Consider the following 27,404-nt stretch of genomic DNA (forward strand, 5'->3'; position numbering starts at 1 on the left):
CTTAGGGTGGGTTGCACCAGAGGCGTGGTTATAGTTACAGTTATGGTCAAAGTTATGGTTATGGTTTAGTCTAAATTTAACTTTAACCTTAACTTTGACCACAGAATTTGACAGATGACAGCTGGTCCGACAAGGCTTTAAATTAACGTGGGCGGGGGCACTGCTGGTAAAGGAGAACTGTCAAAATTGGCGTTTTTGTATGATGAAAGCGTTAGTTCCTTTTTTCGTCACGTTCATTTAAAGCCTTGTCGAGTTCAATGTTATCGTCAAAATATATGGCGTCCATTACCTATTGACTTTAACCAAAAAAAGTAAGTTGGTGCAACCCACCTTTAATCTATGTCTGTGGTTACATTCCTTGTTAAAAAGCTATTTTAATTAATTAAAAATAAAACTTTATTGCACTAAGGAACTTATTAAATGGCAAACAAATGATTTTAAGAGGCTCTGCTGTCCAATTTAATTAAAATAATACTGAATTAAATTCATAGCATAGCTGCTAACCGCAATACAGTCTACAATATATTGTATACATAGTACAAAGTTGTATAATAGATGATACAATTATTTTATATAGCTGCCACGAGTTAAAAAAAAACTCAAAATGATTTATAGATGGCGTTGCCTCAAAAGTAAAAAACTTAACTAAAAAAGTCATCAACAGATGGCGTTACATTTAGACTTAGCTTAGTTGTACACGCGCATTGCGCCATTTTGTTTAGAACATTAGAGGAGCTTCATACACAATACCTAATTCGACTCGGATTAGAGTTCACCGCACGGCAGCCAATAAGCGCTAGCTACTTGTAGCTTCAACCAATAACGTCGCAGTAATTTTTCGAATCCGAGACAAACGGGAGTTGTACTCAATCACCCTACTGAACTGTGCAGGATCAGACGTTCAGGATACAAGGTAGGCCTAGGTGTTGGAGGCCTCGTCGTCGGAGCGCAGCGCCAGCATCTCGGGCAGCTTGAAGTGCTGCATCTGGAACGGCGGCTCGGGGCTGCTGCACGCCCGCACCTGGACAGGAAGGACGTTACCTGACTACGGCGAAAAAAATGCGAAAAACCCAGAAGTGAGAAGAGGTTGTCATTTTGGCAGTCTTCGTAGCTTGTCAGAGTACCTATTCAAAATTCCAAGTTCGAAATGAGGTAAATACTTATATAATAAAATATACCTACAGTACTATCAGAGATTTGATTGATTCCTAGGCAGATGGGGCCTGGGGGACCTACGTAGTTTGGTCGTGTTATGTCAAACCCAACCGACAGATCACAATTATTAACATTGAATTGACATGATCCGATTAAATGACGTTGGTCTGTCAACTGCCTAGGAATCAATTTCCTCGATGTACCTAACGGCTACAATGTCGGTCTTTACGCGGTCTGATGAAATTTGGAAACGATATTTTATTAGAACCAAATTCGTAAGCAATCAAAGTGACAATAGTGTTAAACCGTTTTCAGAGTGTATACAGAGTGTTCGTTGACTTAAGTGTACTTGAAATTATAATTAAAGCGGAAGGGAACGTGATAGACTTACGTATTACAAACCGACCTGTGTGCTCCGGCCGCGACGCCGCCGAGGCAATATCCCTTTTCTCGCCATGAAGAAACTGAAACAGGGATCGCTTATAGGATTTATCTAAAAAACACAATATCTTCCTAATATCTAGGCAGGAAAATATGATCTGTAACGATATATAACAGGGTCAGGGACAGGTCCAGGTTTAGTCACACCAAAAAGAGACGAGGTGCGACGTCGCAATTTCAAACGGTGCCATATTATTAGATACTATAATTTTGTATTGCTTTTATACATACATCGCTTAGTAGCGCATAATCTCCTAAACCTATTCTTGTTTGGTACCGTGCGGTGGTTACCCGTTTAAGTAGCAAATACACTGACACTGAGTAACATACCGTATAGTGGAGATGGGTATGTTGAACTGCTCGGAGACGGTCTGGAAGGTGGACCCTCGCGACACGGCGTCGGCGGCCTGGCGCAGCACCACCTCGCTGCGCCGCACGCGCTTGCCTCCCTCCGGCTCGCCCACGTGGATCACGTTCACCGCCCCCGCCCCCGCCCCGCCCACCGCACCGCCGCCCAGCGCGCCCGGACGGACCTCCACGAACGGACCGGACGTCGCCATCTGACATCGCAGCTTATTAGAACAATGTAGTACAAACAATACCTAATATAATACAATTTTTGCGAGTTTCTTAGGCGCCGGTTCTTCTCGCTGGGTTAGTTTCCAAACCGGTGGTAGGCACCATTGTTTCGACGTTCAGAAAAGAAATTTGTAACAAAATACTGCCCCCATACACTTTGTATGGGGCAAGTGGGAACCATCCTCTATCTATATTCTATAGGCATTAAGTACGTATAAGGCAAATGAGCGAATCTTTCGAATCGAGATTTCTGAGGCTCAAAATCAGACAGGCTATCCTGTCTCGTCATATATGAAAAAAAAAGTGTGGCACGCGGAGAGTACCGCGAGTGTTTTTATCAACTTATGCAATTATAAAATTGCATACGTCTAGTCGCACGCACACGAACACCGTGCCGAAGTCTACGCCGCACCGCTGTCCAACGGGACAGGCCCCACTCTAACCGCGGAGTGGGGCGTGTTAGGTTTTTTCGTTACTTGATTCGTTCGTCGCGCTCAAAGCCCACTATGAAAGCTATGCAATCTTAAGATTTTCGAAACAAGTACCTAGGTGCCAACAGTATCAGACCTCCTCCCTTCCTTTAGGAGTCACTAGCGGTATACTCACGGGCGGCAGCTGGTGTATGATGAAGGCGGGCGGCTCATCGCGCAGGTCGTAGGTGTGGTCCCCCGCCAGCGCCCCCGCCAGCGCCCCCGCCCCCGCCGCCGCCCTCGCGTCCGCCTCCGAGTCGCTGCCCTCGTACTGACACTGCACGTTGGCGATCGCGAACTCTGCAATACACGGGCACGGGCAAGGTCATCAAGGCCATTTTAGGTCAGATTCCTGTTGTTTGAATTCAACCGTAAGGGCCAGGACACAAAAACACGATACGACGTCGTGTCGTGTTTTTGTGTCCCGGCCCTAAGTCGTAACAAATAGCTTATCTGAGGTTTATTTGCTGCTAATTTTATGTTTAATCCCGTATCAGTATATCCTGGCATTCAGTAAGCGACTGCGAAAGTAGTTAACTTAAATCAGTTAAAATAAACGATTTGGACGTTTAATATCAAAGTTCGTCTCTGTTTCTCTTAACTTCAAAGAGGAGGTCACTTTCAGCAGTAGGTATAAGACAACAGTAAAAATTCTTATTTTGAAGGTGGTATTTCAGTAACAACTTACTAAATTATTAAATTTGAATACGGTACCTATACAAATCAGGCACTAGGTAAGAATAATTTATCAAAATTGACATTGGTAGATTGATCCCTTTATGAAACAGAATCTTAGTGAAAAATAAAACAAAAAGTTTAAATCGCAGGCCCCGGCGAGATTCGAACTCGCGATCTCCTGTTTACTAGACAGGCGCTTTAACCAACTAAGCCACGGCGCCTCTCGACCACGCGGGCGAAATTACTGATCCTATAAATCAGAAATTGGTTACACATATTTCTATTTTTAACTGGCTTAGCAAGAGTTCGAAAAAACACCATTTCTATTTTATAAAGCAAAAACGTTCAGTAACGATTTATTTCAATAAATTTATATTTTTTTAAGTTATTTATTTCGAAGTACGTGGCAACTGGTCACCCACACTTTATCAATTTGTTATCTTTCAAGATTTTATATACAATATAGCTTATCCATGATCACTTTTACACGTGGGAGAGCCATGCTTCGGCACGAATGGGCCGGCTCGACCGGATAAATACCACGTTCTCACAGAAAACCGGCGTGAAACAGCGCTTGCGCTGTGTTTCGCCGAGTGAGTGAGTTTACCGGAGGCCCAATCCCCTAACCCCTACCCTATTCCTTTCCCTACCCTCAACTATTCCCTTCCCTTCCCTACCCTCCCCTATTACCCTATTCCCTCTTAAAAGGCCGGCAACGCACCTGCAGGCTGCAGCTCTTCTGATGCTGCTAGTGTCCATGGGCGACGGAAGTTGCTTTCCATCATTTACGGTGCTCGCTTGATAAACGAACTAGCGAGCAACATGAAAAATAATTATTTTAATTTTGTTACTACATTGTGTTGTGTACATTGTACTATCGGTGCGGCGACCAGAGATAAACATCATATTTTGTGAAATGGCCATTCCAACAGGTTTTTTTTTTTTATGAAATAAGGGGGCAAACGAGCAAACGGGTCACCTGATGGAAAGCAACTTCCGTCGCCCATGGACACTCGCAGCATCAGAAGAGCTGCAAGTGCGTTGCCGACCTTTTAAGAGGGAATAGGGTAATAGGGGAGGATAGGGAAGGGAATAGTTGAGGGTAGGGAAAGGAATAGGGTAGGGGTTAGGGGATTCGGCCTCCGGTAAACTCACTCACTCGGCGAAACACAGCGCAAGTGCTGTTACACGCCGATTTTCTGTGAGAACGTGGTATTTATCCGGGCAGGCCGGCCCATTCGTGCCGAAGCATGGCTCTCCCACGTTTTGAATGATTTATGAATAGGTAACTCATACTTAAAAGGGTTAATTTTCAACCCTTGTTAAGTACTTTATTAGTACCGTAGGTATAGGTATTAGACATATTTAAACTGCGCAAGTTTAAATATATCTAATATTTGTGTGTTGGAGACAAAATATATTTTCAGCCAGATTTGAGTAATAAAAGTCAATTTTCATGATTTTTTGTTTTAATATACCTACCAGACCGTCCATTTTCTCGAAATAGGTACCTATCCCTAGCTGAAATCCTGGGTTCGCCCTTGATGATTTGCCTGAATTAAAATAGATGCCCCGGCTTTATCAATATGTTATTTGTCTATATTTTGAAGAAAGAACGGTGGTAGCTGGTCATAGGAAGTACTTCTTCTACCTGTTGGTAACAGTCAGACTCGGTTTCATTGCTAAAGTGTTCAGGCCTCATAAAGGTGAATAAAGTAGCAGAGAAATGTTACAAACATTTATTTTCCCATAAGAAACGTTACAATACACAAACCACTATCATAATATAATGTGTTATAAATAATTATAATTAAGTAACAAAATAAATACGTGGCATCTGTCTGCTTTGGTTCGATAGGAACTAAAAATAATACAGGATCTTTACAGTGGTCTTATAGCTAGTAAGAAGTGATTAAAATATTTGTTACCGATAAAAATGTTTAAATCCAGCTATAGTGTAGACGTTTGCCTATTCAACAAGATGTAAATTAAATTAAAACTTAAAAATAAAATCTATTGCACTCATTTTACTTGTATAAAAATATATAAGTTTACTATAACTAAAACATATGAGACAATAAGTTATAACACGCAAGTAATACGTCTGAGTTCTGACTCATGAAGTCATGACTCTCTAGTCACGTTTTCGGTTTTCAAAGTATTTCAAAATGTTTTGGTTAGATACAGATTTTTTCTTTGTGAGATAAATTTTTCATTAAAGTTAATGCCACTTTTTGGGGTTCCGTACCCATAGGGTAAAAACAGGACCCTATTACTGAGACTTCGATGTCTGTCCGTCTGTCTGTCTCCAGGCTGTAACTCAGAAGGGTAATAGGTAGAGAGTTGAAATTTTCACAGATTGTGTATACCTGTTGCCGCTATAACAGTAAATACTAAAAACAAAATAAAATTAATATTGAAGGGGAGCTCCCATACAACAAACGTTATTTTTTTGGCCTTTTTTGCTCTATATCAATAATGGCAACAGGCAAGTACCTACCGTACTTGAATTTTACTCAAAGTCCTTAATTATATGTGTACTTTAATACTTAATAATAATATTTAAATAAAATAAAAAATAAAGGTGGAGAGCCCACCTTAATTTTAAAAAAAAACACAATTTTTGGCCTAATTTTGCTCTATAATAATACGGAACCCTTCGTGCGCGAGTCCGACTCGCACTTGGCCGATTATTGTAGTTAAATGCACACAAACATAATTTAGTTTAAAGTTTAGATTGAAAATTGCAATTGGATATTCCTGTTTTTGGACGACCGACTCTTACAAACAGCGCCATCTAGTGATTATGAACTTTAACTTTATAAAAATTTAATCGTCGTTTTCATTAGTCACTAGATGCACTGGTACCACCGCCCATTTTACACGCAAGTTTTTATTAGGGGTATTTCATAGACTTGTGACAATTCAACTCGCTTAATATTGAAAAAATATTCTCTATTCTATATTTGACACCCGTTCTCTTATATCTATTGTCGTTAGGACTAGACATCACTTAATATAACTTAATTAACACATATAATATAAATCACTATAGATTGTTATATTTGGCAAATATCGTGTGTAGATAATATTTTAAGTCACGTTACACCTACGCGTTGTAAAAATAAATAAAATTTAAAACCTAAGCATTAAGTACAAGATGGTACAAGTTTCAAAGCACAGGTTAAAATCAGACAAAATATAAAAATAATTACTTATTTAGGTTAAGACACGTCCTAAACGAACGTACTTTATACAATTAGATGCTATCATATCACACTGATTTTCGTTACATTGCGTTGCACAAATAAAATTAAATTCTAGCCTGCGACCTGCGTCGTGTTCCTACTTCCTAGCCGTCTATGAAGGTAAATAAAATGTAGGAAATACTAAAAAGGGCCGTACTTTCTTGAAATAGTAGTAAAAATATTTTCCTAAGCATATTTGTGCTTCTTAAATACTGTTAGATAAGATTCACAAAAAAAGTAGCTCACTACGATTGATCCTTACAAAAACGCTGCAGACTCGTGTAAAGATAAGAACGAAGTCGCCCCGGGGCAGTCGCCAGTCGCCCGTTACATGGGCTCGATCTTGCCGCCGAAGGTGTCCCCCCCGGTCTCGGCGAGCAGGTTGAGGGGGTCGTGGATCTGGGGTGTCCGGGCGCCGCGTCGTCCCTTCGAGAACTGGCTCTTGATGTCGTACTTCTCCATCCAGTTGCGCAGCGTCTTGCGCGGCACGCCGTACTTGTTGGAGGCGGCGTACACGCTGTAGCCCTTCTTGACGGCGATGAGCGCGTCGCGGAGGTGCTGCGACGAGTACTGCTTGTAGGACTTCTCCTGGAAGACGTCCGTCTCGATGTTCACGATGGCGCTGGGCCGGCGGCCGACGAGGCGCGGTCGCGCGTGGATGTTGTAGGGGATGCCGTGGTCCATGTCTATGAAGTGGCGGGTCACGATCTCCGTGGAGGTCCGCACGCCTGCAACAAGCGAGGAGAAGAACCGCCCTCAGTGTGTGTGCTACATGGTGGCGACGTCGCGCGGTCAGGGCGTTTCTTTTCCTGGCTTCCTACAGGAGGGGACGGGGCGCGTCTGTAAAAAGCGAGGAAAAGCCGCATTCCGTCTACCGCGCGATCGACGACGACGGTCCGACGACCGACTTTGTCTACTTTACGGGAATATCTCGTAGCGACGTATTCGATAACGTGTTCAGCCGCTTTAGAATGTTTATTGAAAAAATTGCTTTCCTTATTAACTACAGATAAATACTGCTTAGATACTTGGAGCGAGAAGTGTCAAGCAAACGGGAGGGTGAAAAGCAGAGTGAATGCAATAAAAGGCAAATATTGGTTGTAATTTATTTATTTGACCTTCAAAGTAGAGAATTGATACAGAACATCGGGCGGAAGTGAAGAAATATATTTCAAATATACCGCAGTACTCAGTAGGTACCGCGTGTATTGAGCGAGATACCACTTTATCGACCGACAGTGAGAACCACTGACCTCCATTAAATATGTACGCTGGACGATACCCTTTGAAATAACAGCTATTTTTTGTGCCTACTTGAAGCGGAATCAGCGCCTCCAATGCGGGGGAAGAAAACTAAATCTGACGTAAAAATGACGTTTGAAAGTCACCATATTGGCGCTGATAGCAGTAGCGAGAGTACTTGGAACTAATACTAGTGATGACAACCAATAACGATTAAGCAGCAATTTGCAATTTACGTCAGATTTAGTTCTCTTTCCCCGCATTGGGGGCGCTGATTCCGCTTCGAATAGGCACAAAAAGCAGGTGGGTATCATAAGTCCAGCGTACTTGTATAACTGAGGTCAGTGGTGAGAACTGATTAAACGCCACCTAGCGATTTGTAATAACAGTTAGATTTCATTTGATACAGTACAATTTTTTTCCTGTTTGAAATATGTATTAAGTATGTTAAATAGGAGGTAAATTTAAAAAAATACTTGAAATTCAATCTGATAAAAATACGTCAGTATTGATGTGATTTCGGTGTTTAGTTAACATAGTAGCGCTATCTAGCGGAAAATCAGTCATAATTAATTAATATCGGTCGGTAAAGCAGTCTCACAGTTTTGTAATCGACGCAGATATAAAAGCTAAGACGTTCAAGCAATCAAAGGTTCATTACCATGTGGAAAAGCTTATAAGGAATATCTTTGGGTATTTATAGTATTAGAATGAGTTTATTTTGTATCGTGTTAGGACATCACATCGACAGAAAAATAACCGTTCTGGCGCTTTCGGATAGTAAAAGTACCATAATGTTCCACATATGACATATATATTTAACGTAGCGGGTCTCAGAACATTAATTACATACCTAATACAAAACGTAGACGATCACATCATCATTAAGTACATATAGATTTAAACGCAAATATGTATATAATACTGAATACACTAGTTATGTATATATATCTACAGACAGACTTACACGCTATGTATATAGTTATACACTAGTAGGCACTTTATGGATTGGAGGCGCGTAAGATATTTCACATGTTTAGCGCTCGTACTTTCAGCATCTCGGACAATATAATTTTTGAACACGATACCTTCATGTCGTAATATTTCTTGTCGTAATAGCTGAAAGTACCGAGTCTTTAGCCGAGTTTCCATCGCTTAAATAACAATAAGTTTCGAAATTTGAAAAGAGATTCGACATTGGACATCAAAGTAGCATATCACTCAAACGATACAATGTCAAAATTTTATCAATACAGATTTTGAAAATCCATTGCAATTATCTGCTATGGTAGCTCGGCTAAGGGCTCCGTTCAACTACAACGGCTCGACTAATATCACAAGTCCGGCAGCATCAGTAATGTAGAAATGTCTTACTCTTACACAAGATCCCAAGTTAGAGAAACGAAACGAGAACCTAAACTATAAATAAAACATAGGAACATACTGTATAGTGCCGCCGCCTGCGGCTGACGACCGACCTACGTCATAACACGGACGAAATTTGACGAATATTATTATTTCATCATCCAAATAGAATATATTATATTAAAATTAGAACTAAACAAATATTGTAATAATAACTAACATATTGTCTATACTCTATCGTATAATTGATTTGTCAGTCAGCAACAGCTTATGTTGTCTATGGGCGATGTGGGTAGTGAAGAAGATCGGTCGCCACCTGGCGGCGAAACTGCGCTACATTACGAACAGATTCGATGAACAGAACACCTCTAATTAAGTACAATATTAACGTTATTTAAATATAAATAATTTATGTCTATTATAATAATAATTATAACTAGAGTACAGCTGCCATTTTGTAAAATTATAAAGAATCATGGCCAAATTTGTATAGGAGCTGGACTCGACTTTTATTTTTGATGTCCCAAAATAAACTATAGTTAGATTTGGTAGTTATTATGCTCTAAACATAATTCCGTTTAAGAATTATGTCTAAATAGCCACGATTTTTTTATAATAATTAATAACGTTTACAATTATTTTGGGGTTAGACTTAAGAACTACCTTTTTCCCGACTGCGGTGTAGCCTACAAGTGTATATTCGGCGATCTCGTTTCTAATTATTTCAATTTTTCCTAGAGTATTACCCAAATAATAGAACGAATGCGAATGATCGCCGGCTGTCTGAACATAACGAAACTAAAATATATTCTTTTTTTTGTGGCTATTTATAGACACATTTCTAATGATTTTCGATGCCTTAAAATATTAGGGAATTTTTGCTACTAATGGCATGTCGGGACGCCACCGCCTACCTGGTACGATTTGGCCATTGTTCTTTATCCTTAACGACAATAATGGCGTTACTTTTATAGCAAAAGAATTCTAGTATAAAATATCTACATATTATAATAACTATAACTTTTTGGCAAATCTTAGTTTAGACGAGGCTTTAGAAAGAACTGCGTTTGCAAGCAAATAATTCATATGTAATTCCAAATTTTACTAGCAAAGACTAACTTTGGGACGGCAACTGTAAAGATGCGCAATTCAAGCAATTTGCTGTGCGCATGACACTGCACAAGAATATACATTTAAATTGTATTATATATGTGCATGCATCATTTATTATAATTAACATATCTTACAAAGTCATTAAAAACTTAAAAGGCAGCTGTACCGATTTGACGAATATTCTTAGCTTAGAAATTTCATTTTAAGTCTTTTATTTATCAAAGGACGAAGTCCATACAAGCACACGAATTTTCATAAAGGCCAATTTCGCTCCTACAGTAACTTACTAGTAGTATACATTAACTTATACAACAAATAAATATAGCCGACCTAACCGATAACAAATTAACGTAGAACGATCTCGTACATAAAATCAAATCTTTGGAAAATATTGCGAGAAAGATAAAATAAATTTTTCATGTAAATAAAACCGAAATTTATCTTTGATTATCTTTGGCAGTAATTGCGTATTTGGCGTGTAGCCGCATGATTAAGAAACTTAAACGAGTCACACTCTGATTTTTATTGCACTTTGTAAAAAAAGGAAACGCGATATAAACAAATAATAACTTCTCAGGGGGACCGTACATGTCGAGGCGAATTTCCCGAAACGTTAAACATAGTAGTAAAAAATACGTTTCGTAAGTCGTAAGTCGATTTGTGTAACCGTAATATTTATAATTCTTAATTATAAATTAAAATATACTTTTTGCGTATCATTAAATTTTGTCTTAAGTTTAAAAATGAATACTTTAGTCGTAGAAAGCACTTACTTGCAAAACTGCACGTTACCTAATATTAAATATATAATAATTTATAAGCTTAAATTTTTGGACGATTCATACTCTAACCTAGCACTCCAGTCGTCGGCGGCCTGCGGTTGGCCGCCGACGACTCCGATAGTCGCGTCGGCACTTTCGTGTTTTGTTCCCTCGTACACCAGCAACGATTCAAGACGAAGAAATATTTAACTATAATAGGACAACGTCATAGCCGGAACGACCGATCGAGCCAGTCGAAGACGTTTACATCTAGGGCTGATCGATGAGTCAGAGTCGCCAGCTCGCTCACTGATGCAGAGACATATCTAGCGCGGCGGGCGGGCCGGCGGGGGGCGCGGCCGGGGGCTCCCCGTCGCCCTGGCAGTCGGCGACGCCCTCGCCCCCCGCCTCGTCCTCGCTGGAGCCGTGCGCGGCGAACAGGAAGTGTTTGCCGAAGTCCTCGCCGTAGTCCGTCCGGTCCGGCGCGGGGTCCGGCTCCGGCACCTCCCGCTGCCGCTTGCTGTTCTCCACGAACTGCTTGAGCTGCTGCGGCATGGGGAACGATGACTTGATGTGGCACCTCTTCATCCAGTTGCGGAGAGACTTGCGCGGCACCTTGTGCGTCTGCGCCGCCCTGAAAACAATCGTAACATTTTTAAATTGGCCATTAGACAAACTTTTCTGAAATTTTCCAAATAAGTAATATGAGCTAAAGAGCTCAATCGCATTAAAAACCTATACCTGTAGATGCTGCCGCCCTTCTTGACGTCCATGAGCGCGGCCCACATGGCCTCGTTGGAGTAGCGGCGGTTAGGGTTGAACTTGCCCATCATGACGCGCTCCAAGTCCTTGCGCGACAGCCCCGAAGAGCTCACCTCCTTCCCCTCCAGGAACTGGTCCAGGTCTGCCTTTAGGACCGTCTCACCGATGTCTACGTTCTTGTCCTTGAATATGGGGGGTCGGCCGCGTCGGCGCGTTTTTTCCCCGATTTTGGGGAAAATGTCTTTGGTAGGGTCTTTGGGGCGGGGGATGAGCTCGACTTCCGATCTTTGGCTCTTGATGTCTTTTGCTTTTTTGGCTTGGCCGCCCTTGAGGAGGGAGACCTCCAGCTCGCCGTTCTGCTCGAGCCAGGACTTGTAGTAGTCGTTCTCGTTCTTGATGTCGTCGGCCATGTCGGTGAGGCCGTACTTGGAGAACTCGTGCTGGATCTCGGCGGCGTTCATGCCGGCCAGCCGGCTCATGTACTCCGAGTTCGCGAGGCTCTGCAGCTTGTTCTGGAAGAAGAGCTCGCTCTCGGGTTTCACGCGGAGAAATGCCGCTCTCCGACCTAAAATATTAGAAAGAGGTTTACTCCAAATGGCCCAGCTAGGAACATTCATGATACAGCATAGAATAAACTAGCAATTTATTTCGAAGCGTCGCTACTCTCAAATAAAACTACTTTTACTTTTATAGAATTAAGAAACACTTTTGGGGTAATTTACATCAGCTACGGCAACACTCAAACTTCCACAGCTTACAAGCAGTACGTTCGATGTGCATGCTCGGTGAAAAGCAGTGAACCATGAATGTGTTAGCTGGCCACGAGAAAACAAAAACAAAAAAAACGACAAATGACATGTCTGTAAGATAAACCTTGCAAATAAATAAAAAAATAAAAAACTACATTCATGGTTCAATTTTCTACCAAAAATTGTAAATTTCTACCAATTATCCGAAAATGGCCTACCTTACAGACATTCATTTGTATCCCACTCTTCTTCAAGCACTTTTAACCGACTTTCGAACAAGGAGGAGGTTATACATTCAACGTGTGGATATTTTTTTACTAAACAACAAAGAAGATATCGTCATTTTAAGACGTTATGAAGCTAGTTTCTTAAACCTATTTTTGTATAAGAATCCATGTCATAATACACCAAATATGAATATTAAATAATTTTTGGAAGGCACGGTTTAAGAAATGGAATGTTACATCAACAAATTAATTATTTTATGAGCGCCAAGGAACTAAATAAAAATATCAAACAATTTAATGACTACCGTACGAAGCTAATTGATATTTTAATATTAATCACTTTATTAGCCAGAACATGGTCTTCAATATATTTTTATATAACCGCCGAGAAAATATGACAACGATTGTTTAGAGAACGTTATCTGAATCATCAAAAAGATAAATGTCAGTTTGAAGGGCGGCTACCTAAAGTCGCGTACGCGGTATGAACATAATAACGTCAAATCGACTTACCCGAAGTCTGTCCTAAACTGCTGCCGGGTTTGCCGTTCTCCTCGTCCTGTAACGTTAAAAATAGTATGTTAATTAACTTTATTCGATTTAATACATTAAAAGGAGCCATTATGAGACCACCCAAACCACATCGCAGTATAGGCTACAGCCTGCACACACTTCTGTCTTCTCCTTCACCTCGTGCGCTCGCTCCATCTCCCTCCCTCTCTCCCCGTCCCACTCGCACCCCCACACTCACCTCGTGGTACTCCAGCTGGTCGTGGTCGAGCTCGCCGTAGTACAGCCCGTCCTCCTCCACCGTCTCCTCCTTCACCTCGTGCGCTCGCTCCCTCTCTCTCTCCCTGTCCCGCTCCTCCGACTTGCGCTTCTTGGGTCCGTTCGTCACTGTGCTTGTCGTTATCGGTTTCGGCTGGCTTTGGTTTTGTACTGAAATTACAAGGACATTTTATAAATAAAATAAAATAGATTATGCGCATGCGTAAATGCGTCAAAATTACGTAAGCGGATCCACAGGAGCGTGCGCTAGGTAGTATGCTTGTGGGTGAATACGTTGCGTATGGTGTGAGTGTACGCGTGTGCGTGCATTTGTTATTCTTGTACGTAAGTATACGCGTTGCGTATGCCAGTGTCCGTGTTACGCATGTGTATTATAGCACGCTACTCACCGTCGTTGTGTGCGTGCGCGACGAGCGCGTCGCTGGCGAGGGCAAAGTCCTTCTGCTCCGTCTTCACCTCGGACGGCAGACCGCCGGGCTCGCTCGAGCATAGACCTGCAATAATTGTGTTGGATGCTTTATAATATTATTATTGTTACTCTAACTCGAGTTAAACTAAGAAATAAACTTGTTATGTATCTATATATTAATACGTGAGAGAAAAACTTTGTAACCCTTTTTACGAAAAATGGGGAAACGTAAGTGCATGAAATTTTGCACAGTTATAGTTTATATGGTGAAGGAATGCATCGAGCTAATATTATTTTAAAATAATGCTTTTATCATATATATTTTTAACAAATAAAACGTTACACACACTACGACACTACTACTAGGAAAAATGACAGATTTTTTGAGTGACAAGCCTATACGTCATATTACATACGAATTATACTCTTTTATTTATGGTTGAAGTCTGTTGACAACAAGTTGACAAATTGAAAATGGATTATTGTTTTTTATTTATTTAATTTAAGATACTATTAGACAATGCTTAAACGGCCAGTCTGAGATCAGCTGAGTCCCAGAGACAAGAATTGAAAAAAACTATGATAAAGTCAATATTTTTCACAAAATATAGGTAGTAGTCCTAATTTCGTTGCAAGTAAGGTCGAATTTCGACCATTGGGCGATCTCTAGTAGTTATAGTTCTACAATAATAATTACAGTGTGAACGAAAAACGCTATGAAATATAGAATCAACATCCAACATACTGTAATGTCAAAACTAATTATAATTTTATGGCTGACAGAGGTCGTCTGGGTTATGTAATATATTTAAGGCACTAGTTTAAATAAGGGTCCATACCTCTGATCTGCAGCGCCTCGGCGGACTTGAGCAGGCTGGGTAGCTCCTCCTGCGTCACGTTCACCTCGCCCTTGTACATGAAGTCCACCAGCGCCTGCATCTCGCTAAACCTGGAACACCGGTAAACTTACATTGTAGCTAGATATACTTGAATGTAGAACGTGATATGTACCAGAATAATCTATTTTTTTTTATTAACAATGGAGTTAAAAATCCTACACGAGATACAAGATACGACTACACGATCTGTCGTCTACCAACTGCTGTTATACAACTGTCATACAACTACATAGTCCCATGCTTAGGACATTGGACTGCCTTCGTCATTCAATGGAATTGGCCATCTGTCAATGTATAATGAAAACGGAACAGTGCGCACTCTAAGCAGGACGGCCGCGCCGGCTGTACCTACAGTGTACATCGGAGCACTAGTCACTGACCTCATGTCCCGCATGAGTACGATGGGGTGGTCGCAGGGGTTGTTCAGCAACAGGCGCTCGAGGTAGGCGGAGCAGGCGGACAGCACCAGCTTGTGGCACCGCAGCTGCCGCGCCTCGCACGCCAGCGTCACGTCCGCGAACTGCTCCGTCAGCAGCAGGCGCGGGAACACCGCCTACGCACACACACATACACACACACCTTGATTATTAGTTATTACACACACATACAGACAACGACAAACCACTGACTCAACTTTCTAACACATTCACATTTTCTATGTTCTATGTCTATAGTCTAATATAACATACTAGACGTTCCGCGCGGCTTCACCCGCGTAAATTAGATATTTCACAGAAAAATTAGTCCACAAAAAAGCCTATGATCCTTCACGTGGCCTACTTCTTATCTGATCCAAATAACAGAAAAAATGTAATTTTACCCGTTTTTTACACATTTACCTCTATTTCTTCGCTCTTATTAGTCTTAGCGTGATAAAATATAGCTTACTAGCTGTTGCCCGCTACTTCGTCCGCGTGGACAGTTTATAGCGCGCGATGTCAACAAAATTGGTGTCAAAAGCTTTTATAAAAAAACCCTGGTACCCCTTAAATCAATACAGCTGTGCAGTGTGCACACAATAAGTACTTCATTTTTTTTATATTAAACTTTATATTTTATGCCAAATTTTAAAGCTTATTTAGCCCTCCAATTACACAACTTTACCCATAAACTATTTATCATTGATAGGTTTAGCCCCAATTTCACCAACGTCTGTTAGTGTTAACAGCTTGTTAAAATGTCCTCTCTTTCATTCATATGAAAAACGAAACAGCTAACGTGATACTAATTCGAGCATTAAATTTAACAGTCGTTGGTGAAATTTGGTCTTAAGGTTACGTCACTGCCTGCACAGTTAAAGTACTGAGTTATTTAATACCGTAGAATAGATATAACAATCGAAAAAAATCGAGACTTATATGTAAGATGATACCACCTCTTATAGAAAGTCTTTTGAGCAAGCGTCAGCGCGATGTAGCAGACGCACGGCGCCATCTATTATGAATTTTTTGAACAAATTTACGACCCTTACAACCCTTTTTTCCAGTAAAAAAGTAGCCTATGTCCTTTCTCAGACTCTAGAATAACTGTGTACAAAATTTCATTGCAATCGGTTCAGTAGTTTTGGCGTGAAAGCGAGACAGACAGACAGACAGACAAACAGACAGAGATACTTTCGCATTTATAATATTAGTATAGATAGTATAGTAGTTCCCGAACCGGTGGTAGGCATCATGTAGACATTCTGAAAAAATTTGATTCAAATTTACTCAGAAATAAAACATTTTTTATTTATTTTTATTTTATTTTTATAGATATTAGTATAGATAGTATTTCTCGATAACTGTCTATCTAACACTGAAAGATTTTTTTAAATCGGACCAGTAGTTCCTGAGATTAGCGTGTTCAAATAAGCCCTTTCAAATAATTTCCGTTTTTTTCACATTTTCCTCTATTTCTTCGCTCTTATTAGTCTAACTGCCGCACTCAGAGTGGAACATTAATTACTTAAATGTAATTAATTAAAAAATTTGACAAGCCCCATACATTATCTGTCAAACTCTTCATTTAATTGAAGGTTAATCATAACTTAATGTCTCTGAGTACGGCGATTAGTGTGATAAAATATAGCCTATAGCCTTTCTCGATAACTGGGCTATCTAACACTGAAAGAATTTTTCAAATAAGCCCTTTCAAATAATTTCCCCCGTTTTTTTTCACATTTTTCTCTATTTCTTCGCTCCTATTAGTCTAACTGCCGCACTCAGAGTGGAACATTAATTACTTAAATGTAATTAATTAAAAATTTTGACAAGCCCCATACATTATCTGTCAAACTCTTCATTTAATTGAAGGTTAATCATAACTTAATGTCTCTGAGTACGGCGATTAGCGTGATAAAATATAGCCTATAGGCTTCCTGAATAACTGGGCTATTTAACACTGAAATAATTTTTCTAATTGGACCAGTAGTTCCTGAGATTAGCGCATTCAAATAAGTTTTTTCAAATAATTTCCCCCCGTTTTTTTCACATTTTCCTCTATTTCTTCGCTATTATTAGTCTCAGCGTGATAAATGAACTATCTAACACTGAAAGAATTTTTCAAATCGGACCAGTAGTTAATGAGATGAGCGCGTTCAAACAAACAAACAAACTCTTCCGTTTAATAATATTATATAGTACTTATAGAAGTATAGATATCGATTGTTATTGTAATCTTCTTATTGGTTAGAGGGTTTTACAGTCACGTAGGTAAAGTCTCGTCGATTAGATCGTACAATTTCGTACAGTGCAGTGCTTTAGTGCTGTTTTTCTGTTACACTGCGTCCCAGAAATGTTTCTATTGAATATCACGTGCATTAAGAACCGCAATATTTGTGTTGTATTTTGTAGATATATTCACTAGCGAGAGACTAAAGAGACACAGGTAGTGATGAGCCTCCTCAGACTGCCGGGGATGCGTAAACGCATTTCCCCAACGCAAAAAAAGGTGATGAGCTTACGAAATTCTACGTATCGTGCTTTGGTAAAAAAAAATTACACTAAGTAATATAGAGGTAAAGTACCTAGCTTTTTGGTTGTAGGATTTAATCTTTGAAACTACTGTGTCACATATAAAAAAAAAATAGTAAAAAAAAAAATGTTTAAATTAAATAAATAGGAGTGTGACATACTAGAGGAGGGTTTGCTCCTAATAGAGAGAGATAAATGAAATGTTAAAAAAAATCAGTAACAAATTTATTGTTATAAAAAATATTAACTACATAGTTAATTTAAAAGTAATTTAAAAGAGAGCAGACACTCATTAAGGATTTAAGTAATTAATCACCAGGGGGGTAGTTCTAGTGGGTTTGTGCTACGCTAGTTACAGCCGTCTGTGTACTCAAGAGGGTATGGGGGACGTCTAGGACCACATGGCACTATAAACACATATAATCCAGCCTTGGGTTGCGGATGGCCACCGCCCCGGGCTGCCCTACCACCTAAACACCCTGCGAACACCGGCTGCTGTACACATTTGGGACGTCCGAGCACCAGTGACCACCTCCGGACGACGCGAAGGGGCTGGAGCTCTTCACACTGGCTAGCTATCCTCCAGTCTCCAAGCTAAGTGCCATGTGGTCCTAGACGTCCCCCATACCCTCTTGAGTACACAGACGGCTGTAACTAGCGTAGCACAAACCCACTAGAACTACCCCCCTGGTGATTAATTACTTAAATCCTTAATGAGTGTCTGCTCTCTTTTAAATTACTTTTAAATTAACTATGTAGTTAATATTTTTTATAACAATAAATTTGTTACTGATTTTTTTTAACATTTCATTTATCTCTCTCTATTAGGAGCAAACCCTCCTCTAGTATGTCACACTCCTATTTATTTAATTTAAACATTTTTTTTTTACTATTTTTTTTTTATATGTGACATTGGCGCCCATACACGTGGTTTTACCTAGTTTTGGCTGTTCTGTGTATCTCTCTCCTCGGGTTTGTGTGTTCAGTGTTTGTGTTTGTTGTGATGTTCCTTATTTAGTGTCTGACCGTTCAATCTTTTTGTCTTTTAACTTAACTTTAAAAATTAACTTAACTTATGCATTTAATTGTCACTTTTAATGTTTATTAAATCTCATTTTACTAGAATGGTCAGATACTAACTGCAGTATCTTAACTTAACTTTAACTCGTTTTTGTGTAAAGTGTTTAATGTTATAGTCACTTTATACAATTTTTATTTTTGTAGTTGTGCAACTTGTAATTGTATACAACTATTTTATGCCTTTGTATTTTCAACACATATTTTCACCAATATTGGGCAAAACTTAAATTATAGTTAACTTAAACTTAATTCTTTGAACTAGTTTAACTTATTGACTTGTTACTTTTTTAATTTGGCGCTAGATTTTTTTCTTTTCTTTTTTAATTTTCATATATATATATATATATTATATATATACATATATATATATATATATATATATATATATATATATATATATATATATATATATATATATATATATATATATATATATATATATATATATATATATATATATATATATATATATATATATATATATATATATATATTTCTTACTATTCCTCTTTAAAATACTTTAATTTTTTGCCTGGAAAAATAAAATTTTCTTTTTAAATTTTGAATGGGACTCTGTTATAGTCCTGTTGTCTTTTAAATGGGGCTCTCTTTTATAGTCCTGTTCTTTTAAATGGGGCTCTCTGTTTTAGTCCTGTTGCTCTTTTACCTTGCTCTCACTGAATGAGTAATGGTAGGCATGATGCCCGAAGACGGTCAAGCTTGGCTTCCGTTTCTTGTCGGGCAGTGTGCTATTTTGTTTTGGAAGGCTGGTAGTTTCTGCGTTGTAGGTTTTTACTGTACATTATTTTATAATAATGATGTATAGTTTGACTTGCGTTGCTGTACCTCTATTACGGACGGCAATGCTTGATGTGTGTTAGGTTAGCGTCTTTGGGTCAATCTATATTGTGACCAGATGCAAAATTAGTTAGGTGAAGTATGTATGTGATATATTAAGATGATGTATGTATGTGAAGTATGGTGTGAACGGAGTATGCAAGGGTAGTCAATTTTATCTTCGGCGCGTGTTAACTTAATGCTGGCATCTGTATCTTCCACCCTTTTTTTGGCAATTTTTAAGTTTTATTTTCCCAGGCCTTCCCTCTCTTTTTAATATTCGTAATTGTCCATATACTTGCATACTCAGGATTTTTCGTGTAAGCACTCAAAATCCTTGGGTAGCAGCGGGGGAAATGTAACATAGTAAATTTCTTATAAATAATAAACTGTTCTATTAGCGCCATCTATTGACATAATTTTGAATTAAAGTTTTCTCATTGATCGATTTTTAGGAAATCACTATATGTTTTTTAATATTAAAACAATTTAAATTATATATTTAAATATTTTAAATAACAATACATTCATATTTTAATAATTCTTTTAATCAAATTTAATTTTTGAAATTCGCGCTCTTTACTAATTCTTAGTTTTGACTTTTGACTTTTTTTAAAAAAACTTTTTGGGTATAAAATACGAGTCTGAAATGTCATCGGCCTTTTTCTAGATTTCAAAAACTAGAATGTAGTTTCTGAACACCTACTTATTTCCCAATATTGGTGAGTTTAATTTGTGTGTCTATTTAGTTTTCTTAAAGCTTCTTAATTGTGTTGAAAATTACAAGGTTTCTTTGATATATTTATGTCCTTCTGTTATTCTAAAATACTTAGCTGACTATGTGTCCGGCAAACCTTTGTTTTATAATTTAAGCCCTTTTTGGCAAGATTTATTTAATTATAATCTCTTATTTCTTTTGTAATTTAACAAAATCTAGCATATAACATGTTCCAAATTATTAATTTGCCCTGTTTTACGTAAATTTAGATATTCTTAATGTACCCACATTTTGAAATTATTAATTGTTCTTTTTACTTTCTTTTATTGTAATGGACATGCAACCCGTGGCTTCTTTTCCTAAATATTTGGACTACGTGGTTGTCTGTCCATTCCACGTGTCTGAAACTCCGGAATGGTTTTTCAGGGAACCCACACTCGGGTTAAACCCATACTCGGGTTGAAGATGTACCCCTTAGCTTAATAACCCGCTCAACCCCATGATCATGGAGCTATAGAAGATAATCCAGCCTTGGGTTGCGGATGGCCACCGCCCCGGGCTGCCCTACCACCTAAACACCCTGCGAACACCGGCTGCTGTACACATTTGGGACGTCCGAGCACCAGCGACCACCTCCGGACGACGCGAAGGGGCTGGAGCTCTTCACACTGGCTAGCTATCCTCCAGTCTCCAAGCTAAGTGCCATGTGGTCCTAGACGTCCCCCATACCCTCTTGAGTACACAGACGGCTGTAACTAGCGTAGCACAAACCCACTAGAACTACCCCCCTGGTGATTAATTACTTAAATCGTTAATGAGTGTCTGCTCTCTTTTAAATTACTTTTAAATTAACTATGTAGTTAATATTTTTTATAACAATAAATTTGTTACTGATTTTTTTTAACATTTCATTTATCTCTCTCTATTAGGAGCAAACCCTCCTCTAGTTTGTCACACTCCTATTTATTTAATTTAAACATTTTTTTTTACTATTTTTTTTTTATATGTGACATTGGCTGGTGCCTGCTGGTGTGTTCCTGAGTGACATAAGCTATATTTTTTTCTGAAACTATGTCGTTCTCAGAATTCGACGCGGGAGAAGCCACGGCCAAATGCTAGTACCTACTATGTTTTAAAAATATTAAAACTAGCATTGAATGGAAGTATTTTAGTAGTCGATAGTCATAATAGACCTCCACGTAACCGCAGCTCGTCAGACAATGCTCCACATGACCTCTAATGTACAAAGCAATGAAATACGATCTTTACTTGGCATGACAACATGCATTACTTATTGCATATAACTATAACAGAAAATATTCTGTCATATAGGAGGAATATTATATTATCTTTAAGGGCATCAGTAATGCGTTATTACTTGTTACATTTGGCGTATTATATCGATGTATACTGTATAGTAGTGGTGAGAAAATAGTGGGGGATACTGAAACTTTCATTTCAATAGCGAGTCTCAGACGGCAACCAGAGACATTTAATAACTACTTTTTACTAAACCTTATTTTAAGAAGAGTTTGACAGAAAATGTAAGCAAATGTATCAACATTTTCTACAAATTAAAGTTAAGTAATCACTAAATCTCTTTGAGTGCGGCTGTTAACCATTGTCAATGGCAATTTGCAACACTACGACTCGACCTACTGTAATGTTTGCCTGTAAAAAGAGGTATCTGTAAAATTAATATAATATTATGTTCTGTGGTGTGGTGAGATGACGTGGCAAACTGACCTGCAAGTTTGTGTGGTAGGAGTTCCATCTCACGCAGAACTGTTGCGGTGGTATCGCCATCTTCAGTGGGTGCTTATAACATATCTTTGGCCAAACTAACTCAGTTCCTCTAGTATAAAATTGCACAGTCCAAAAGTTTATCACAGTTCAAATACAATAGGTATATTTAAGTACAACAATATTCTATATCGAGTAGAAACTTTAAGACTAGATAAAAATACAATAGTAGGGGCTTGCTTCTCTTGCTTCGCTTCTAAATACCTGCAACAGAAAAAAACAACCGTAAAAAATCGGCCCAAGTGCGAGTCGGAATCGCGCTCGAAGGGTTCCGTACTGTTATAGAGCAAACATAGACCAAACATTGTGTTTTTGTATGGGATTAATTATTTTATTTTATTTTAATATTATTCTTAAATATAAGTAGACATATTATAATTATTAAGGTCTTTATGAAAATATCAAGTGCCTACCTGTTCCATTATTGATATTGCCAACAATATTAAGGCTCAATGTGGAGACTAGGAATTAGAATAACAAAATTAAGAAGACAAAAAATAGCAAAAAAAGTATTCTAAAACAATCCGTTTCAGGAAAGAAAATTCTAAAAGGCTTCTTTAGGGGTTACGAACTTGCGACCTTAAATATAACAATGGACTCCACCGTCTGGAAAAATTATCAGCTAAAAGCTTTACGAGCGAGCGAGACGACACTACAATGTCATTATAACAAACAAAAAAGGACAGCTTATAAAAAATCGATAGCAGACGAGCGGCGGACCCTAATGGGGAGACCTTGCACTCGCTGCACCGCAGTATAGGGCTGGGTAATGGTATATGCTGAAGCCATGCCCTAAACCAATAATGCTTATCATCTTCAACAAGCAGTAGCCAAATGCAAGACTGGGATGAGGATGGCAATACAAAACGACCCGGCTGTTTCACTTTAAATAAACTTCAGTTGATGATTTTTTCAAAGAAACTTCTTTCGGGAAATAATAGAGATGAATTTCCGTTGAAAATGTAAAAGCTGGAGAATTAACAAAGGGTTGATCAATATTAATATTAAGCCTTTCCTTTGCCAGTTTTCCAGTAGATGTAATTAGAATGAGAAAAATAATTAATAACGACGATTCGAAAATTAAGGAAGATTAACCAAATATAAAAAATAATAAAGACTAAGGCTCTATTTCACCAACGACTGTTAAAGTTAACGCTCGGATTAGTATCACGTTACTTCTTTCGTTTTTTATACGAATGAAAGAGAAGACATGACATTTTAGCAAGCTGTTAACACTAACAGACGTTGGTGAAATTGGGCCTAAGCTATAAAAAAATGTTTATTCAGAAGAAATTATCACAAAAATCTTATTTTGCGATCCTCAAAAATATGAATTTAGATAATATTATTATGTACAAAATAATCTACACTCCCTTGCTCTACATTTGTGATTTACGATCGCTCGTACAATGTTTCCGACATGAAGAGCACGGTAGAGTGTGGTAAATGTAGTAAGGAGTATAAGGAAGGAACTTATCACCTCATCTCCACAATCAGAATTTAAAGTTAAACGAGATATTTTGGGTCCAACAAATCCCAAGAAAAACCAGAACTTTTTGGTTTGAAACACTGTGATTTCCAGAGATTTCATCTAGTCTTTGTGGTTGCAATTCGCGGAATCCAATTCAAATTGCAATTGATCCCTAATCGAATCGGTAGGCGGTAAATTTTGTTCCAAAGCTTCAGCAATTTGAATTGCGAAGCTAAAAATGTGCATGGTTGTCCAACGTCCGTAATACCTTGTGCAGCCCTACAGCATACAAGATCGCATCCGCTTTTAAATTGCTGAAGCTAATAAAATAGTGTCTGTACGTCTGTATGGTGTGTGAGATGTGAGTTGTGACGCACGTCGCGTGGCCTCACGAGTCCCTAATATAGCCGGGCGCGGACCCTCGCGGCGTCTATTTCGGGCGAGCCCCTAGGGTCGACGCCCGGACCCCCTCCGCTCTGGGGTGTTTTTTACTCTTCACGGCTACTGTTTTAAATGTCTGCGCTTTATTGGGTCCGTTTGAGAGGGCCGCGTCTGTGTTTTGAGTGAGGTCGACGACAGCCAGGGTTCATTTGTAGGACTCTTAAATAACTGGGAGATTAGACCGACGTTAACATTCAAGGTCGGTTTATATGTATTTATGGGTGTTCTGATATCCTTAAGAAATAGATTCTTTTAAGGTCATATCCTGAAACATCATTAGCAAAAAAAATCTCTGAACTTGGAAAATTCTGGAGGACTGCTGTATGTTACAACTATCTTGAAAATGGTTGCGAAATCGGTTGTTATTAGTTTATTGCATGTTATTATCAGCAGACTTGAAGCACATATTATTATCATAGTTTTCATCCATTATTTTGATGACGAAATTAATGAGGTGTAAAGTTTGAGTAGCTCCTTTGTAGATATAACATCATCTTCAACTCAATGTTTTCAACACCAGTTTTTCTTTTTGCGACAAACCAAGTATTTTGTAAAATATATCTAAGTATTAACACTCATCGTCGGTGTAACATTATGAAAAAGCTTGAAGAAGATTTTACAACGATTGGGTCTTTGTTTATGTTTCTATTTGCGAATATCCGGGGTTACGCGGCTCGGAGCAGGATAATCCTAGAGTTACTTTGGCGGAAGCAGTCATGCGTCAGGGATCGGCGAATTGCTCAACCCTTCTCAGTGGCGATATGTCTGATAGCGATAACGACGGTCGGTCGCGGTATCGTGTTCATCGCCAGATAACGAGGTGGTCTGGGAACGTCGCTTTGTTATGAGAATGCCAATGACGTTGATCGCTGTGGTGGTCCAGGCGCATTAAGAAGGAACGGGGCAAAACGATGTTAAGTGGCTGTAGCTAGTGTGACTGTGGTTCAGGGTTCTACTTTAGAGAACCTTGACAACTTGACATAGGGATTAGGGGTAGGGATCTAGATGAAGATTTTAAAACTGTGAAAGGTAAGGGAAGGGAAATCAGAAATGACACAGAAGGAAGCCTTAAACTGTTGACACAGTGAGTAGTGACCAATATAAGTTGTTGTTGTTTAAGTATATCCAATTTACTCCAGATTGTATATAGTTACTTATATACAATTACTGTTAAGACTTAAGTACCATTCTACAAAAGTTAATACATAATATATATCTTATATCTTTAAACGAGCAATTCTTGTATATATATATGTTACGCTCAAAGACCGAAATCGCTCAATGAGCGAAAAAATGGCTCACAACGCGTTGTGGTCACAGTGAAACAGCCACGACGCGTTCTGGCAATCACAAAAAGACCATAACGCGAAATTCGTGTCGTGATATGCTATTCGTTTTTCTTGATTTGTTATTGATTGATTAATCGTCCTTAGGTATGGAAGATTATATTTAAATTACCACGCGTACTACAAAATATTTTTTCTTTTACTAAACCACTGCATAACGTGTTTTTAATTATTATTATCTAAGTATTTGAAAATATCCATAGTTCCATAATATCCGTACTAATATTATTACTGTCTGTATGTCTGGCGCTGGTGATGGATCATACATCTATTGGCGAATAATAAAACTATTTCGTGAGCAACTAATTGCTTTAACGACACAACAACAGCTAAATCTATTCCAGCAGATGGCGTTGTTAAGTAACACGAAGTCAATGAGTGTTTGCTATACCGAGCAAAGCTCGGTCATCCAGGTACTATAACATTATATTAGAATTAAGGCAGTCTATTTAGAGATTAACCCTAAATTAGCTGCATTTAATATGAATCTTGGACTTGTTTGCTTCTTGGAACTGTCATTTCGGATCCGATACGCATATGGAGTTGGATCATGTGTACCTAATTGTCTCCATTCTGTGACTTTCTTCTCTATACTTATTAACATTCATGCTAAACCAAAATGAGTTGGCAGCTCAGCGTGGTAGGTGGTAATATGATTATTTAATATACACGTCTGGATATCTGAAATTACATTTCTATCTTATCGGAATAATATTATGCCCCATCCTTTAGGAGTGACGCAAGGACCCTTTCTAGAGCTCAAGACTTTTATAGTTTATATTGTGCAATAAAATAGTACCTATTTCTGTTTGTAAACATATACTTATATATTCCAAAAGTCGATTTATTTTTCCATAAACTGCAGCGAAATAATACACTAATAAAACTCATGCATAAAAAGTGACCTCCGTGTTTATCGCTAATTTTACATACTTACCTCACAATGCTGAGTGCTCACTACCCACTGATAATAGCCACGATAACTTGACCACTAGCTAATACAGGTTTTATTTATCATCAAAACAAATTATATTCCGAGGAAAACCCTCTGGAAATCACTAGAAATCTTCCGTGCACTCGTCTGCTACGCGAGGGGATACCTAATGGTTAAGTCATGAGCACAAAAACATTTAGTCCGATCCCAAAATAGTATACAGGCCCCAAGTAATGTTATAAACATCGCGCCGAGCTCGAGCGCCTGACTCACTCATGGAAGTACCCCATAAAATCAATATTTAAACAATTACTCGAGTCTATGTTTAGATAGGCCGAGGTCCGAGAGTCTTCGCCTCGTGCTGTGGAAATGTAACGTAAAATGGTCGAGCCTCGTAAATAATATCGCGCACTGAAAAATGTCACTTCAAGACCGCAACCTCCAGCGATTACACGAATATAACAAACGTTTGTACTCACTCCAAATAGCAGCCGGACGATCCCACATCACGTATGCAATTAATACATTTTTAACTATGAAAAATCAATAAATTTTTAAGAGCACAATTGTTCATATTTTTCCATTGGGCCCCCGATTTCCTCCCGCGGTCTCGGTCGCGCTGAACGAAAAAATGAAAAACCTATTGCAAGAAAACTGTGCGAGAGCGGGACGCATATAGGTCGCGAAATGTAAATAATGACAGGCAGCGGATCAACAAAAAGAGCGAGAAAGAAAACGACCCGAGGTCTCAACAAAAACATAGAGCATTACGTAATTGTCGCAAATGAGCAATTGAATTTAGGTTACTCACCGTATATTGCAAAAAACGCATAAATATTCTGGGTTTTAGATAAATTCTTAAACTAAATGTTATCATCACGAATGCATTTTGACGGCAAGCAGTCACCCGTCACACGACCGCCATTTGCAATA

General features: G+C 38.8%; 1 protein-coding gene and 1 non-coding gene across 5 annotated transcripts; both read right to left on the reverse strand.

Annotated features, from left to right (window-relative positions):
- Positions 1–450: 450 nt before the first annotated feature.
- LOC121727428 (protein bric-a-brac 2-like) lies at positions 451–27,404 on the reverse strand. 4 transcript variants are annotated; one of them, XM_042115281.1, is made up of 11 exons: positions 27,283–27,404; positions 22,223–22,483; positions 15,268–15,440; positions 14,828–14,937; positions 13,969–14,073; positions 13,542–13,729; positions 13,304–13,349; positions 2,782–2,945; positions 1,927–2,156; positions 1,562–1,619; positions 451–1,021 (listed from the first exon to the last, which is right to left on the reverse strand). In XM_042115281.1, the coding sequence occupies exons 2-11, from the start codon at positions 22,280–22,282 to the stop codon at positions 920–922; spliced, it is 1,236 nt and encodes a 411-aa protein (XP_041971215.1). In that variant the 5' UTR covers positions 22,283–22,483; positions 27,283–27,404; the 3' UTR covers positions 451–919. The 4 variants fall into 4 exon arrangements, with proteins under 4 accessions (XP_041971215.1, XP_041971212.1, XP_041971213.1 ...); XM_042115278.1 differs by lacking the exons at positions 451–1,021; positions 1,562–1,619; positions 1,927–2,156; positions 2,782–2,945 and adding exons at positions 10,853–11,686; positions 11,794–12,379; XM_042115279.1 differs by lacking the exons at positions 451–1,021; positions 1,562–1,619; positions 1,927–2,156; positions 2,782–2,945; positions 27,283–27,404 and adding exons at positions 10,853–11,686; positions 11,794–12,379; positions 26,951–27,164.
- Trnat-agu lies at positions 3,471–3,544 on the reverse strand. Its single transcript has one exon. It is a non-coding gene; the product is annotated as a tRNA-Thr (tRNA).

This window comes from Aricia agestis, chromosome 5, assembly GCF_905147365.1.
Source record: "Aricia agestis chromosome 5, ilAriAges1.1, whole genome shotgun sequence".
NCBI lineage: Eukaryota > Metazoa > Arthropoda > Insecta > Lepidoptera > Lycaenidae > Aricia > Aricia agestis.

Excerpts from the sequence above, each read along its gene's own strand:
- LOC121727428 (XM_042115278.1), bottom strand. The coding sequence starts at position 22,282 with ATGGCGATACCACCGCAACAGTTCTGCGTGAGATGGAACTCCTACCAC. Across the intron at positions 14,074-14,827 it reads CGAGGCGCTGCAGATCAGAG|GTCTATGCTCGAGCGAGCCC; the intron begins GTATGGACCCTT and ends CAATTATTGCAG. Across the intron at positions 11,687-11,793 it reads AAGGGCGGCAGCATCTACAG|GGCGGCGCAGACGCACAAGG; the intron begins GTATAGGTTTTT and ends GATTGTTTTCAG.